This window comes from Apostichopus japonicus, chromosome 7 (assembly GCF_037975245.1).
Source record: "Apostichopus japonicus isolate 1M-3 chromosome 7, ASM3797524v1, whole genome shotgun sequence".
Classification (NCBI taxonomy): domain Eukaryota; kingdom Metazoa; phylum Echinodermata; class Holothuroidea; order Aspidochirotida; family Stichopodidae; genus Apostichopus; species Apostichopus japonicus.
In genome coordinates, this window is record NC_092567.1 from 20,701,797 (window position 1) to 20,717,498 (window position 15,702).

At 38.0% G+C, this 15,702-nt stretch overlaps 1 protein-coding gene and 1 long non-coding RNA gene across 3 annotated transcripts; one reads left to right on the plus strand and one right to left on the minus strand.

Moving 5' to 3' along the window:
• LOC139969680 (transmembrane protein 183-like) lies at window positions 1-11,305 on the minus strand. 2 transcript variants are annotated; one of them, XM_071974821.1, is made up of 6 exons: window positions 11,144-11,290; window positions 10,192-10,290; window positions 9,225-9,317; window positions 7,737-7,874; window positions 4,999-5,182; window positions 1-2,099 (listed from the first exon to the last, which is right to left on the minus strand). In XM_071974821.1, the coding sequence occupies exons 2-6, from the start codon at window positions 10,244-10,246 to the stop codon at window positions 1,478-1,480; spliced, it is 1,092 nt and encodes a 363-aa protein (XP_071830922.1). In that variant the 5' UTR covers window positions 10,247-10,290; window positions 11,144-11,290; the 3' UTR covers window positions 1-1,477. The 2 variants fall into 2 exon arrangements, with proteins under 2 accessions (XP_071830922.1, XP_071830921.1); XM_071974820.1 differs by having other exon boundaries at window positions 2-2,099; window positions 11,171-11,305.
• Window positions 11,306-11,578: 273 nt separating this feature from the next.
• LOC139969677 (uncharacterized) lies at window positions 11,579-14,172 on the plus strand. The gene is made up of 2 exons (XR_011793789.1): window positions 11,579-12,038; window positions 13,011-14,172. It is a non-coding gene; the product is annotated as an uncharacterized lncRNA (long non-coding RNA).
• The last annotated feature ends 1,530 nt before the right edge of the window (window positions 14,173-15,702 follow it).

Genomic DNA, 15,702 nt, shown 5'->3' on the forward strand with positions numbered 1-15,702 from the left:
CCTAGTATGTATTAAATTTAGACTTCGGAAGAGTTGGAAACTTTGCAAACACAAGACGCCAATCTGCGTGAAGACCGTTCGAGATATCCCTCACACTGCTAGACAAATATAAGCTAACTTCAGTGTGTAAACAAAATAGCAGAGGTAAAACCAAAGCCTATTACTTATTTTGAACCTTCAAATGTTCATATAAAACGATTTTTTTTCTCGTTCAAATGGTCAAAAGGCCGACAACTTATTTTCAGAACCAGTTGATCATGTTATGATTTCCCCCTTTTTTTCTAGTTTGTTGTGTTGTTCGAGTGCGCGACCAATAAGCGAAATATAATCCAATCATATGCAAGTATAGTTATTGTGACGTCACATATAAATTGTATATTCATTAATTACAGATATCGTGTAGAAATACCCTCGCATATAGAAGTGGTAATACAATCATATATAGTAAGTACATACGTATATAAACAATTTATTTTATATCTACATATCTTTCAAAATATTATCATATTTGGGGGCCTTCTGGTTTTATGTTTTATGCGCCCACCCACCTTTAAGGAAGAAAATAAAGACTACCACCCCTTAAAAAAAACTACAACTTACCCCCGCCCCCTCCCCTACCTCCCTCCCACTGGTTGGTACGTCAGTGACTTGTCATGAGGAACAAAAACAGCATATTCTACAGACTAAGACCATTTTAAAATTGTGATAAATTGATCATGCAGTCACCGGCTAATCAACTCAAATAAAATCATTAAGAATTTGTAATGAATCATTTGGATAAAAAAGTTACAATCAAATCCCATAAAAAGCGATATTTTGCTTTCAGAAAGAACTTGGCATTATTTTATTCTGTGAAAGCCATCCAATGTTTAGACATCATAACTGGGTATACCCTTCAGTTCAGATAAAAAATGTAAATGTAAAACAATAAAATTAAAAGTACTGATTTTCGTGGTTAATGTCAATAACATGATCCACGACACATAAATAAAACACATACATATTTTGATTGTCATAGCAATCCATTCTAAACCAATCTACTTTGATGTCGTGTGTTAAGCTATGCTAAAATTTGTGAGTGAATCAATGAATGCACTAGCCCGGGTTCGGATCCGGACTCGAGTCCAATTCTTTCGTGACTCGGACCTGGCTCGGACGTCTTCGGAATCGGCACCACCCGAACTCGAAGGCCGAGTCCATAATAACACACATGACTACAATTACGAATGAAAACAAATTTATCATCTTGTATTACTGTAATTTGTACCAACAGCTGAATTATTTGGTGCACATATATGTCTGATTAAAAGTCTTAAAATTCCCTGCAATGTTCTTTTTCTGAACTTTAGACTGGAAAACATAAATCTAGATGAAACAGACTTGAAACGACACAGGATAGACACACTGAATGTCTTGCTATAGTTATTTTTGTACCTTTGTAGGTCTACACACTGATGTTTCATTACGAAGTTTAACTTTATTCATCCCATAGACTTTCGCTTTGGTCTGGCTGAGTTGCAAAAGCGTCACAGAATGAGGGATGCCACCAATTCAAAAGGGATACACAGATCACCGGCTCCAGGACCACCACCGTGTAATTCTCTTTGCTACTTCGCTTCTTGAGGTGGTAGTTTCTCACAAATTCCAATTTCAGTTGATTATAACACATACCTTGCCCGACGCTCAAGGACATGGAAGCCAGCTGCAGTCCCATAATTTTCTCGCAAGAAAAATGCTGGAAGCCTGGGCACGTCACTTTCAATATGGTCTCGTCCTTGTTGGGATTCGCCCAGAGGGACGGCGATCTAATCAGGCTGTTCCGTAGATTCTGTTCCTGTGCCGCCGGAAGATGCTGAAATTTTATGAAGTGGTGGAAGTGGTTGTCGACGGAACCATGAGAGCAAGAGTACAGGCACTTGGACCCTATCAGGCTGCAAGATTCGAGTTCAGAGTCTAACATCACGATGTGATTTCTGTCCTTGAATGGTGGGTAGAGGTGATAGAGGGCGCTAATCACCCTCGACTGAAGGCCCTCCTGGGTGTCTGCTATATAGTCGGGATAGAGATGGCCCGGCAGGGATACCTCCTCTCTGAACCATCTGTGAAAAAAAAAGAAATAAAAAAACGAATCAAGAAACATGCCATCAAAGGGGGTGCTTACAAAACTTGCAGCTTTTTTTTAACAAGCCAAATATTGCATGAAAATTCCCAACCCTACCACTTTCAGGGTTGTATTGAAAATGTATCGAACTTGAGCGTAATCCCAGGCCACACGGTACGCAAAGAACTGTGACTTCTTCTGACTGGCACCCCCAGCAAGGAAATAGCTATATAGGCATGGCCATCAACTAAGGGCTGGGGTGGGCAACCTAGGGCCACATGCGGCCCACCAGTGATTTTTTTGCGGCCTGTGAGATGTCTCAAGATAAAGAAAAAAAATCAATCTATTTTACATCATCACAAAAAACCAGCTAGCTGCTTAGAATTTATGGGCACTAATGATGCTGTCAGGTAGGCTATTATCCCCATTAATGATCAACTGTACTGTATTGACATTATGTGTTTTTGAATACAGATTAGGTACACAAACCTATTTATTGCTTGAAAGTCATCAGAATCAAAGGTTTGAAATCAACAGCAGGTCATTGGTTAGGTGCGGCCCGGTCAATTTATAACTCCTTACAGTATATCTGGCGATTCATTCAAAAAGGTTGCCCACCACTGAATTACGGGCTAGATGGCTTAGTCGGTGTAACACTGGGCTTTTAACCCGGAGGGTCGATGGCTCAAATCCTTGCTCTGGTCATAATTTTTTTTTGATCTTTTCCATTGCCTTAAATTTCCAAGTCAGTTTTTTTCTATTATTCATTTACTTATTAAATGGAAAAGAAAAACACAGAAAGAAGGAAAGAAAGAAAGAAAAGGGACCACAAATTTGACTGAATGTCAAACACCTGCTTGGATTCCTTTGATACTTTTTAAATGTCAAGATGCAAAGATTAAATGATGGAATATACAAAACAGATCTCCCCCGGTGACATTTGATGGGTTAAATTTTAAGTTTTGAATGATCTGAAAAGAGAAGGGACAAGGACGACACACTATGCACGTAGATAGGTGATAATTAGCCTTGGAAAAAAATGACTCAAAGAGAAAGAAACAAAGTGAAGCCAAAGAAATAGTAATCTACAGCTGCATTCGCTTAGTTATTAAATTTGGGGGGGCCCGTGAGCAGGTGATGACTATCTAAGCGGAGCGCCACCACAGGTTGCCGCAAAGGAAAAATTTTCGTCTGGCAGACCCCTCAGATTGCAGGAAACGGCCTTTATGGCAGTAAGCAACACACCTAAAATTGATAAAAATTTCTGGCAATTTTTTATTTTGGGAAATATTCTCGAAGGAAGTGATCGCCATTTATTCCTCAGTTTACCAATTCCTCGTCTCCCAGAAGCGCCCAAAATTTAAGAAATCGAAACATTTTTGTGTTGGCTGATCCATGATCGCCGCCCATGCCCGTGAGAAGCGGTGACTGGGTAAAGAAAAAGCTATGCCGTTTGAAAACATGGGCAGAAAAAGCGAAAGTAGCGAAACCTAAGGTAAAACGTGCGATAACAAAGTGATTATTTTCCAGGTTAATTGTGACTGTATTTGAAATGATTATTATTATTCGTTTTTTTCAAAACTACCTATCAGATCATGAGGAAAATTTATCCTGGTGGACCTTTTAGCGAACTGATTGCATTGCTTAAGAAGAAGTTCACATGGAGTCCCATAATCTCTGTTCAGGCTTGGGGTAATCGTAATCGATTACAATCGATTACATTTTTTTAAGTAATCGTAATCGTAATTGATTACTTTTGTGAAAATTACAAAGTAATCGTAATCGATTACAAGGGCAAAGTAATCGTAATCGTATTACATTTATGATTACAGTGAAATTTGAATGAGAAGGGCAAAATTAGTAGAAATGATTAAAACTAATTCTTACCATTGGCTTTTAGTGTGACCAAAGAAGTGTTCCTGCTTCTAGAATTCTCTAGCACAATAAACTTATACTAAGAAGTACTGGGGATTTGATCGCCATATTCAAGGATTTTTTATCACCTGAATTATTCTGTTCAATGCTGCCTCTCAGCGTTCACAATCCTTTTGCATACACAACTGGTTGTCTGTTTAATTGTCTGTTTAAATTGTATTTTTTACTGGACTTATGGGTTACACATCTTAAACGTGTTAAGGCATAAATGTGTAATGCCTGGTAGGAATTGTAGATATACTTCCACAATTTTGTCTGTATATACTGTAAATGCCCTTCCTTTGCCCTATTTCATTGCCCTTTTTCCCGGGATAGTTATATTAAACAGATATGCAGAGGATTGTGCAAGTAACCACAATGTAATCCATGATTGTAATTACGATTACATTACCTGTACAATGTAATCGTAATCGATTACTTCAACTTTAGGCTGTAATCATAATCGTAATAATACATTCTCAAGTAATCGTAATCGATTACATTCAGATGTTATCGCCCCAAGCCTGTCTCTGTTCACTACATTTATCTTAACTTTCCGAACTTTGTTACAGGCTTAGAAAACAATTAAAAAATTTGCCATTTTTTCATGGAAAATTGACTGACTTTGGCAAAGGTAACAGGTTGCACTTACTCTGGGACTACGTATATATAATATTGTTCAACAATGGCAGCGTTGATGGCACATTTGGTTCATTAGTTATCAACCAGTTATTATTTAACTGTTTCGATTGACTGAATACCAACAATTAACAACCATTGACCAAGCAGTCAACAGAAGCCCCATTTCTCGTAGGCCCTACAAGAAATTCAGTTGCTGACACTGTTTGAAAACACTTTTTTTTTTAAATTATGACATTTTATGACACCTTTGACAAAATTTGGGGGGGCCTGTGCCCCCCGGGCCCAAATGGGCACGACGCCACAGGTTATTCTACGTTAAGACATTAAATTGGTTTGCTGACCTCTTGTAACGCCTCATCCAAAATCCGACCGAGTTGGTGACATGAAAGGTGTCCTTACAGACAGCCGAGTAGCGGCCGACATCTTCCGGATGGATAAAATCAGCTGAAATCAGCAACAGTTGGAGGAAATGATCCCTCCCTTGCGGCTCAGCATCTCTTTGGTTACAACCGTTGCCATTTTGACCTTCCGAGTGTAATAATAAGTAATACTAAAAAAATTAACATGGTTTTTATTAGCATGGAAAGGAAAATTTAATAAAATAAGAAAAAAAAAGGAATTTTTTGGCCAGCAATGTGACTAATATCATTACAATAATGACATTTCTGAATGTTTTAAGTATATGTAAGGTGACGTGATGGTAGTTATTTTGTACGTTTACCGTTCATAATAAATCAAGATATATCGACAAGAAAGGATCGATTTTATACTGTACTATGCATCATATTGTTTTGATTCCAAGCATCTACACAGCTCTGAGATACAGTGAAACATTTTTATCATTTTCTCAATTTCATATTCTAGAGCGTGTGCATTTTGCAAGTGTGGTGCAATCCAGGGTTTGCTGTGGTAATTAATTACAGAGACGGCCGCCTCGCCGAAAAAATTGTCTTGATTACCGCATCACACTGTTTTTTGTTGTCATGTTAACAATTCTGGAATCCCTTAATACATTGCTTGACAATTATTTTTAAAAAGTAGTAGCCCGTCTGGCTTTTTCGTCCTGAGATTTTGGTAGCCCCGGAAACAATTTGAGAAAGCCCGTGAAAAATTTGTGAACATTGTCATATCTTTCTCAAACTTTACGCCACCAGGCGGAGTAGAAAGTTGGCAAGTTTGAATGTCGGTGATACGATGGGCTTTTGGGCCATTAAGGTTGGTAACCCCAATACAGTGATAAGGACCCCGAGTGAATAGGACTTTATTTTGGTGGAGTGGATGGGTCTCTGCCAACCCTGCACTGTGTCACCTAGAATAGTAAAGGTCAAAATTATTACTTAGCAGGGGGCAGGACATTAAACTAAATAATCCTGTTTTGGATGTGTAGTGAGTCTAGGCCACAGACAGTAACGCATATTTAAATACATCACAGGTAGTAAATTCACCTTCTGTGCTTTTCAACCTCCATCATGCAAAATTCCGAAAAGGGTACCATAATTACTAGGCATAATTAATTTAATAAATAAAAAATCAGATAACCTAGGTTGGAAGGGGGTCCACAAACAATATTGGATGTACTTTCAAAAGTTTCAGTCACAGTACTAGTGCAGATATCTAAGAAATATCTTTTCCCCAACATTTCCATTCAAAACAGCTCTTCATTCTAATGTCCATAATTTTCTAAAATCCCAGAGCTTCAGGTGTTTTGTCCCCCTGGGCCCCTACTGGGACATTGCCCGTAGACCACACCAGGCCCCATAAGGCTGACCCCTTGACTCGCCACCAGGGTTGAAGTGCGAAGCGCTCCAATGGCGAAAGATAATATAAGATAATATGTGAGAGGAAGTTATCACTATTTTAATCTATTTTTTGAGATAATAATTTAGAGTTAATGCAGAGTGTTTGTGAAACAAGCTCTCCTATACATGGGCGTCGGAGCCCAATTTGATTGGGGAGGCTGTAACGATTTCCCCGAAAATGTAACCAATATGGAAGTGGGTACTGATGAGATCCTCCTCATTTTTGAAATTCGAATTGGTTATAAGGAATGCCAACAGTCAAATATATTGACATGTCTTGGACAGAGAAAGAATGTATGGAGTGCAAACTGTGCCAAAACTCCACAACATCAATGTCAGATTAGTCGGGCAAGCATAATTAGAACGTCGAGTCTAATTTTCTGAGGCTGAGGGTTTACGAATTAATGTCATCAAAGAAGATTGCAGTTTAGTTTTTTATGCAAGACTCGCAACAATATCATGTTGTTTCGAATTTTTAAGAAAATATCTTGTTGGGGGAGGGGGGTTGGAGGTGGTTGGGAGATACATTCATGTTCCGCCTCCCTACGCCTGTGTTTCTATGTATACGAAGATACATCTTTGAACTGACAGCATATTTTGCATAACATTTTTGACATGCTGTCTACAGTACCAGATAAAAATATTCCTTGCATATATTAGCGAGCTCTATATTTCACAATATTTTGGCAACATTTGTGTAATTATCCTCTCACAGGTCAGATAATGGGAAACAGCCTCTGCTGATAACTGAAACGTTTTGCTTTCATTCACTACTTCAGGTGTGGTAGTTTGAAGCTTCCCTTATTGTTGACGGATATGCCCTCATCTACAGTATTTCCAGCGGAATATATTTATGACTATATAATGTGGGTGGAATGAGATTTTATCTGAGAGTTTTCCGCAAAAATGATACCAAGTGTGCGGTCCCTGACCTTATCCCAGTGGAAGATGGTTCAATTTCCTGTTTTCTCTACTTTTTTTAAATTTTATGTCATATGCTGCATTTTGAGTTTGGTTTTGCTATATAATACCTTTATTGGCCAAATTGAAGTTTCTGCTTTCAGCAGTTCAAATGCAAGACCTGTTTTAACATCGTGCATCGATTCCACTCACAGCAGGGTATACTCATAGATTCAGTATAAAATCTCTTGTGTTTGTCTGCCTTCACTTTGTACTGACCTGGGAATATTTGACTGTTTCTTTCAAACACTGGCAAACAACAAAGTCAATGCAATAACTGAACTTCACATTCTTAAATTTTTTTTTTAAATCTACTTTACCATATATCTGGTCATTCACAGATTGCAACTGCCCGTAGGAATCAACCTCAGAGTCCGACAGATCTCCGTCGTACCAATCCTCGTCATCTTCGTCCATCGACATGACATCCTCCGATCGCTCAGGAATTTCGTCCACCGCTACGAGGAAAAGTAGAAGAAAGTCAGTCACCTTGAGAGCAGTCAACAAATATACAAATAGATCTACTTAATGCAATATTAGGCCTTGTAAACTTGTTTTTGTTGGAGGGGGAGGGTAAGGAGGGGCGGGTGGTGGTGGTGCAAAACTATTCATTCAACCGGTGGGAGACAAATCCAAGAGGTAGTCCATAAATTTTACCAGCAGTCCAAACCTAATTTGGACCCACTGCTATGATATGCATGCAATTAAGTCTTTAGAAAGCTTTATTGCCAAGGAGATGCCAAGTGACTTTTCACATATTTTTCTCATATTTCATTCCTCTGTTGGGAAAATTTGACTGCAAACTTAGACAATGTACAAAGTACATAACAGACTTTGACTCATTGTTGTAAATTGTAAAATAAACTTTTTGGAGGTTCTAACTCGTTTCTATTGTGTACACATTGAATTTTTTTCTGAACATTGTATGTGGCGTTTTAATTAAAGCCCCAAGTGTTGCCCCAATATAATGTTCAAAATCTAGCAAAAACTTCATTTCCTTGTGAAGGATCCATCTTTCCCAAACTATTTGCAGATGACACCTACATACTTAGAAAAAATGGCTATCTTTGACATTCACTATATAGACAATTAACTTCATGTTGGATAATGTATAAATTTGGACAATTTATGCTCACAGTCATACATACACAGAATATGTTGCTTTGTACATATCAATAGGTGTCAATGGGGAGGGCAAGGGGGAGAAGGGGGGGTAGGTAAGACAGACAACTCTGAAAGGTGTTTGACATGTCAGCATAACGAGAACAACATGTTAGTTTAGTTCCATGTCTACCATGGTGCTAGGATGGCCAGTATTCTCAGGTACAGTAGAGTAGCATACAATTCCCTTCTTAGCATATATCCAGTCCAGGAAACACACTAAATTTCCTTTGTTTTAAGTTGGCAACTTGATTGCAATCCTAGATACCACTGTCAAAAGATAAAAAGTTGTTTAAAGTTTGTTTTATCTCATGCACTTGATGTAGAACACCCATGTGTAGAACACCCAAGGTAGTGTTAGCTCAGTGGTTTGACCAGTGCCTTTCAATCATAAGGTCCCGAGTTCGAGTCACTCCCAGATTAATGTATGTCGTCCAGTTACAGAGTTGTTGACAATTGACAAAGCATAATCATGGACGTTAAAGTATGAATCTAAGAGACTGACTTTGGTCAGCTTGCCGCTTTCATAAGCCAATGATGGCTTCTTTGCCAGTTCTTGCTTGCAGGAGGATCTACAAATAAAACATACATACATACACACATGAGTAAAGAATCACACACATACACACAAGCGTACAGTACTGTACCTTGTTTAACAAAGACAGCAGATGAGATGAGAGTTGAATTTTTCTTTCTGTGAAACGGTTTTGGATTGTTAGCCACCTCTTGGATTGTAAAATCTGTCATGTAATGTAATGCAAAAGAGAACACAATCAATATAATGAAGTCAAAAAAGAATTAAATTTAAAATTTAAAAATATTTATAGAGAGTATTCCTTTTGTAACGTGCTGTATGCATTCAAAGTCAATTGTTTCAATTTCATTTTATTTATATTTCAATTAGCTAACAGTTGTTTTTCTCAAGTTATCCTGCCTCAAATTATTATGAAACATTCTTACTAATATCTACCGTGGCTTGAATCAATTGATTTCGGCAATTTAGCGTAACAATATTCCTAGAACTATCTTTCATTTTTGGCCAACTCTGCACTGGAAATATACAGTAACACCACGAAAAGGTTGGCATATAGAAGTAGCCTACAGGTAGGTTGCTTAGGCATACCTATGTAATTTCTCCATCACAAAATTAGTTGGAGAAGAGGATGCATTTTGCATCCTGACCTCCGTACACCTGGTATATATATGAAAATCGTGGCAATTGGCCCGTTAGTCCATTATCTTTTCTTTACAACTAACCAACGATCTGCACCTTCTTTACTGTACGCATTGGCTATTATCTTCACCAATGGCAAAATAAATAAATATAGTTGATAAGAAAATATATATATTGTATTTCATGGTAGCTACAAATACAGTTTTAGAATGGAATTTGGTAGCGGTAAATCTTTGTGGAGATTCATATTACAATTCGTCTTTAGCAAGTGTTCGTCTTAGGCTGTCACTACGATTTCATTTTTCTTGCGCAACAGGTACCAATGAGTAACATACATTATGTCAGGCTAGGCTACCAGATGGCGACTTACAAAAATTGAAGCATGATCTTGTATAATGGATTGATAATGAAATTTATATCAAACTAAGATAATTAAAGACCTTCATTTTTAGGTATTTTCTTTCTGCCATTTCTTTGCTTCTTCTGTCTGTCCATCCTTAGATATAGACGTCTTACGTTGCAGTTTTGCCTCAGGATTCCTGAACAAGGGGGCATAACAATAAATAACATGCTTATTATCTTCCGGGAAACAGTTTTTTTTACGTAAGTGTGAAATCGCTCTTTAAAAACTCTGCGTGAGGACAACACAATAATCCTTATTGGCACTGACACCATATTTAAACCTTTCATTGAATAAATTTACATCTAACAAGATGCAATTGATCGCAGAAACTGAGTCATCAATCTTGTAGCCTGTATTCCCCACCGGCTCCCAACATTGACCTTTTCCTGACATTGTTCAGGTCCGTAGCCGTAAAATCGGCCCTCACACGATAACCACATGACAATTTTAAGCATCCACACCCGGAAAGATTATTATGAAACAGGAAGTAGGGTTAAGGGCTAGGTAGGGAATAGGGTTAGAGAGTAGGGTTAGGAAGAAGGGTTAGCAAGTAGGGTTAGGAAGTAGGGAATAGGGTTAGGAAGTAGGGTTAGGAAGTAGGGTTAGGAATGGTACGGATTCTAAATTAGTAACCAAGCGGCTAAATATAGGTGTTAACTTGAGTATAACTAGGTTAGGCCCCTATAAATAAGCTAGGCAACTATAACGTTAGGATATGTCTAACGTAAGTAAATGTACCAAGTAGGGAACCGGTTTGTTAGGCCTAGCCTATTACTAGGGATTACTAGTCCTAAGCCTAGGCCATAAAGTTTCTGTTCGTTAGGATATGTCTCACGTTAGTAATTGTACCATGTGGTATATCTAGTAGGGAACCGGCTTGTTAGGCCTAGCCTATACTATAGTCGTAAGTCACTAGCCTATATATAAAGTTTCTGTTCAATTCAAATAGTTATGATAAAGAGCACGTTTACAATGAATTATAACGTTACAAGTATGTGTCAATAATATAAATTTACTGCAAGATCACAAAGGAGGGAACTCAGCCGCGGTAATAATTTGAAATTGTTGGTAAAATCGGTTACAAATGCGACTCTGCGAAGCTTCTGTTGGCGTACAGTATGTGGTCTGCGGATTCGGAATTTTTAATTTCGCGCCAACGCAAGAGAAATGTCAAACTTCAAATTTAGTCGGATCATACCATTTTGCACTAGGAAGGCATTTTGCCTACCAATTGTTCAAATCGCCAAACAAAGTATAACATAATTTTTTCAAATTTATTAAATAGTTGATACTTAATATTAAACCAATGAAGTACAAAAGTTTAATCGTTTAATCATAACTGTGATAAATATGACAAAGATTTATTTTACACCCCCATTTTCAATATTAGTCCATCGGGGCAGGCTCGATATCGTTCACTGTTGTTGCACATATTTAGTACCAAGGTTTGATCACATATTATGGTGTGTTTTCATATGCTCATTACAATTCTCGATGTTGGATGGTTCAGGAAGGGTTATCTTTAGAGTAAACAGCAGTTTAAGACAGACACATTTAGTCCGCTTTGCGTTGTTAGGGTTTCTCCGAACGCAGCGATTTTTTCAGTTAAGGGCCAATCAAAATCCTTATTGTATGGCATGTGATATGTCAGACTATATGTGACTACTGTGTATATGCACAGACTATGTGTATGTAACGTTTGAACGTGTTTACAATTCGTAACGGACTGCATAACAAGAGAACGATGGCCTGAAAGTCTAACGAAATTTACAGCCAACAGTTGGCAAACCGACGTCAAATGTGCCGAGATATGAAGCAGTATGGAGGGTGGCAAATTTTCATGCCTAGATGGTGCTTCCATGATTCAATACACGAACGATGAAGGTAATTCTAGGCCTGTTAATAATCCTCATGTTAGAGCATTACTGTGACAAGAAAGTATACATAACTTCCTCAAGTGAAACGAATGCCAACTATGAGTATGAAAATTTAGGACAAGGCTCTTCAATACTATACTACTACTAGGCCTAGTTTGCCTTAGACTAGAAGTGATTTACGTCGCATCCATGAAGGATAGATTGACAGCTACTATATACTGGTATCTGTTATTTTATGATACCATTTATTTCATGTTTATTTTGTCATGAAACAAAGACATGCAATCAACACCAGTGTAGGTTCGATAGGCAGACTAACGTTAGGCCTATCAATATTCAATGTCGGCCTAGGCCTATGGTCTAGCCCCTAGTCTTGGATTGATTTGTCAAAACAGGGCCTAACTTAGCCCAGAGCATGTCTCTATGGCTGCTGGTAGTACTGGCACACACACACACACACAAATGTAGCCTGTAATGAAGCTTATATACAGGCCACTAAGTATATAGGCCTAGGCAATGCTACAGTATTGCCTAGTCTCAGATCCCTTCTTGTATTTTGTACACCTAACAAAGCGAGTTGGCATATGCAAGTTCCCAGCTATTTAGCATCAGCATGGCACTCGATTTAGTAGCACCTATAGTCTTATAACAGCTCCTTAAAAATTTGGTATAAAATATTTTATATCAAAGCATCTTGCTTGGTTTATTTTACTTTGATGCATGTATGGGGAGGCCTTTTAGTATGGGAAATCCTGTCAAGTAGGGTTGCATGTGTTCTCAAACCTTTGTAGTGTGTGGGTTTGTAACTATACCCTACCAAGCTCATGGCTCCAGACTTACACTGAAATAAATGGAATATCAGATTGCTTATTAGTCGGTTAAGTTCCAGTGTAGACAATTAATGTGAACCACAGTGTGATCAACAGGACAATTCAAAATACTGTATCAACCAAACAAATTTGGTTTTGATTTGTTGCAGATGAAAGTGCCGGCCCATCGGTGCCAAAGACAAGGATATTTGCGGTGCTTCCTCTACAGAGATTTCTCTGGCACAATCAGGACTCAAGTTTTCGAAAGGAAGAAGATCTGTTAGCAGGCAGACAGAACCGCTGTCTCAGTGTCTGACACAAGATGCTGAAAAATGGCTCAAAGAAGCTGCTGAACAGAGATATGATGACAGGATGAAAATGCTATTGCCCAAAACATTCTGTCTACACATAACAGAGGAAGGCTACTTCTTCCTTAGCAAGTGGCTTTGGGTGTTGGTCATGTTGACAGTGACGAAGAAGTTTTATAACTCAGAAAGGATTGTTTGTGTAACCAAAGCATAACCTGGTCAATGTTTAGTTGTTGTTTATGTTGATCATTTTCTTTCATTTTTCCAATTTTTTTTTTTTCAATTGATCTTTTCCGTTCTTTTTCTTATTTTGTTTTATTCATTTGACAATGAATAACTTACTTTGGTAGATTGAGGAGTTCCCGAAAGTTTCACTTTTTTGCCAACACTACAGGGCAACAGCTTGTGGTCAGGTGGCCCTGTGTGACCTTTGTCATTTTTGAATATAGTAATTGTTTTGTGTGGTCCTTGTTTTCTAGGAATACATGTACTGGCTCCAATTCTCTATCACTTTTGAGAACTGTGGGAGAAATAGACAGTTTAAAAGCTATTTTGTTTTGGTAGGAATATTCTTGGTGCTGGTTGTGTATCTACAAATTTATTTAAGGACACTAATGAGACCCATTTATAAGTTTAGATTCGGGTTAAGTAATGTGCCTGGTAATTATTTAGTAACTTAATTGACAGCTGATAGGTCAATGGACCCCAGATACCAGGGAGTGAAGAGCAAGCTGGTCTAGAGCCGTCCAGAGAGCAAACCTACCCCAGAGACGTCCCATACAGAGTAAACCTGCCCCTGATCGAAGTAACCCAAGAAAGTAATTATATTTCCCAACTTTTTATTTGGTTGACCGGCGCCACGATTGTGTTCTAAGTTAGGACTTTTAGGCATTTTATTTTCAAATAAGTTCAGTGGATTTCTCTGATAAGATCTGTAAGTTACCCATTTATATCATTTACATTTTTCTTTTAGTTTAAGTGTCCCATTGGTTTTAATACAAGATTCATGTGTATAGTAAACCTACTATTTTCCCTTATGTTTATTTTTGTGTGAGCATTGCGCCTTTTCAAGTTGTCCCAACAATCTCAGAGTCATCCGGTCCTACCCTCATGGGAAGGAGCTACTTGTAATTTTCCCAAACCTAAAAACATATATTTTTTACTGCGTTTTTGACCAGCTACATTTGCGTTAAAGGTGAGTCTCGAGGCAGACTTCAGAAGACAGACAGTGTTTAAAAATGCACTTGTTCAAATTATGTTTAACACAACATAAATTTTTTGTTTTCGAAAAATAACACTGCTTTAAGAATCCAACAACTCTTTAAATATTCTTCGGACATTACTCTTTTACTTCAGCCAACACATACTGGTTCTTAATATACTGTGATTAATTATTTTATCATCTTGCTGTGACAAGGAACTGCACTGTTTAATTATCGTACAGTACAACGTATAAGAATGACGTTATTTGTTTACTCTTTACATAACACCTCTCTTAGCACCCAACAACTGTTAAAATGTTCTTCAGACGTTCCTATATAGCTTTCAACCAACATTACCTGATCCTAAGTACTGTTAGTGCAAGAACATTTAAATTGTGTTATCATCTTGCTGTGACAAGAAACTGCTCTATTTTCATTATCTTACAACGTATAAGAGTGACGTCATATGTATATTGTTTACTCGTAAATAACACCACTCCTAGCACCCAACAACTCTTTAAATATCATTTTGATATCGCTCCATTACTTTCAACCAACACATCCTGTTTCTAAATAAGTGCAAGAACATTTAAATTATGTCGTTTCCATGTTGCTGTTTCAAGGAACTCCTGAGTTTTAATTGTCGTCCAACCTATAACAGTGACGTCATATGTTTATTGTTTACGCGTAAAGTATTACCTCTTTTAGCATCCAACAACTCTTCAAGTATTCTAAGGACATTTCTTTACAACATCCAACCAACAAACCTTGGTTCTAAATAGGTTAAAAACTATTATCATGTTGCTGTGAATAGTCGTTGCTGATTTTCAATTTAGCCCACACTTCGTAGTGAGGTCATTTGTTGTTTACACGCAAGATAACATCTCTCCAAGCATCCAACAACTCCTAAGATAATCTCAGGACATCCCTCTATACCTGTCAACAATAACATCTTGGTTCTAATAAGTTCAAATGCATTTAAATGCCGTTTTCGTGTTGCTGTGACAAGGAACTGCTTTGTTGTAATCGTCGTACACCGTATAAGAGTGACGTCATTTGTTTGTTGTTTACAACAAAATAACACCTCTCCAATCATCCAACATCGCGAAAAATGTTCCCAGGACATCCCTCTACAACAGGGTTGTCCAACCTTTTGCAGAGGAGGGCCACATGAAATGATTATAATGAATGTGGGGGCCGCATGAACCCTAATCGCTCGATTTTTTGCCCGAAGCCCAAGGCAACGAAATGTGGGCACTGCGCGCGGAGCGCACTGATTTATTTTCCTTCCTGATAAAACAGATGAATTTAGTTCAGCCGCCCCCCCCCACCCCTCCGAGAGAGTGTCACAC

What these genes read in the sequence shown, in the direction of transcription:
- LOC139969680 (XM_071974821.1), bottom strand. Translation starts at nt 10,246, where the DNA reads ATGGACAGACAGAAGAAGCAAAGAAATGGCAGAAAGAAAATACCTAAA. An exon ending in GAAAATACCTAAAAATGAAG is followed by an intron (nt 9,318 to 10,191) that starts GTCTTTAATTAT and finishes ATTACATGACAG; the next exon opens with ATTTTACAATCCAAGAGGTG. An exon ending in TGCTGTCTTTGTTAAACAAG is followed by an intron (nt 7,875 to 9,224) that starts GTACAGTACTGT and finishes TTTTCCTCGTAG; the next exon opens with CGGTGGACGAAATTCCTGAG.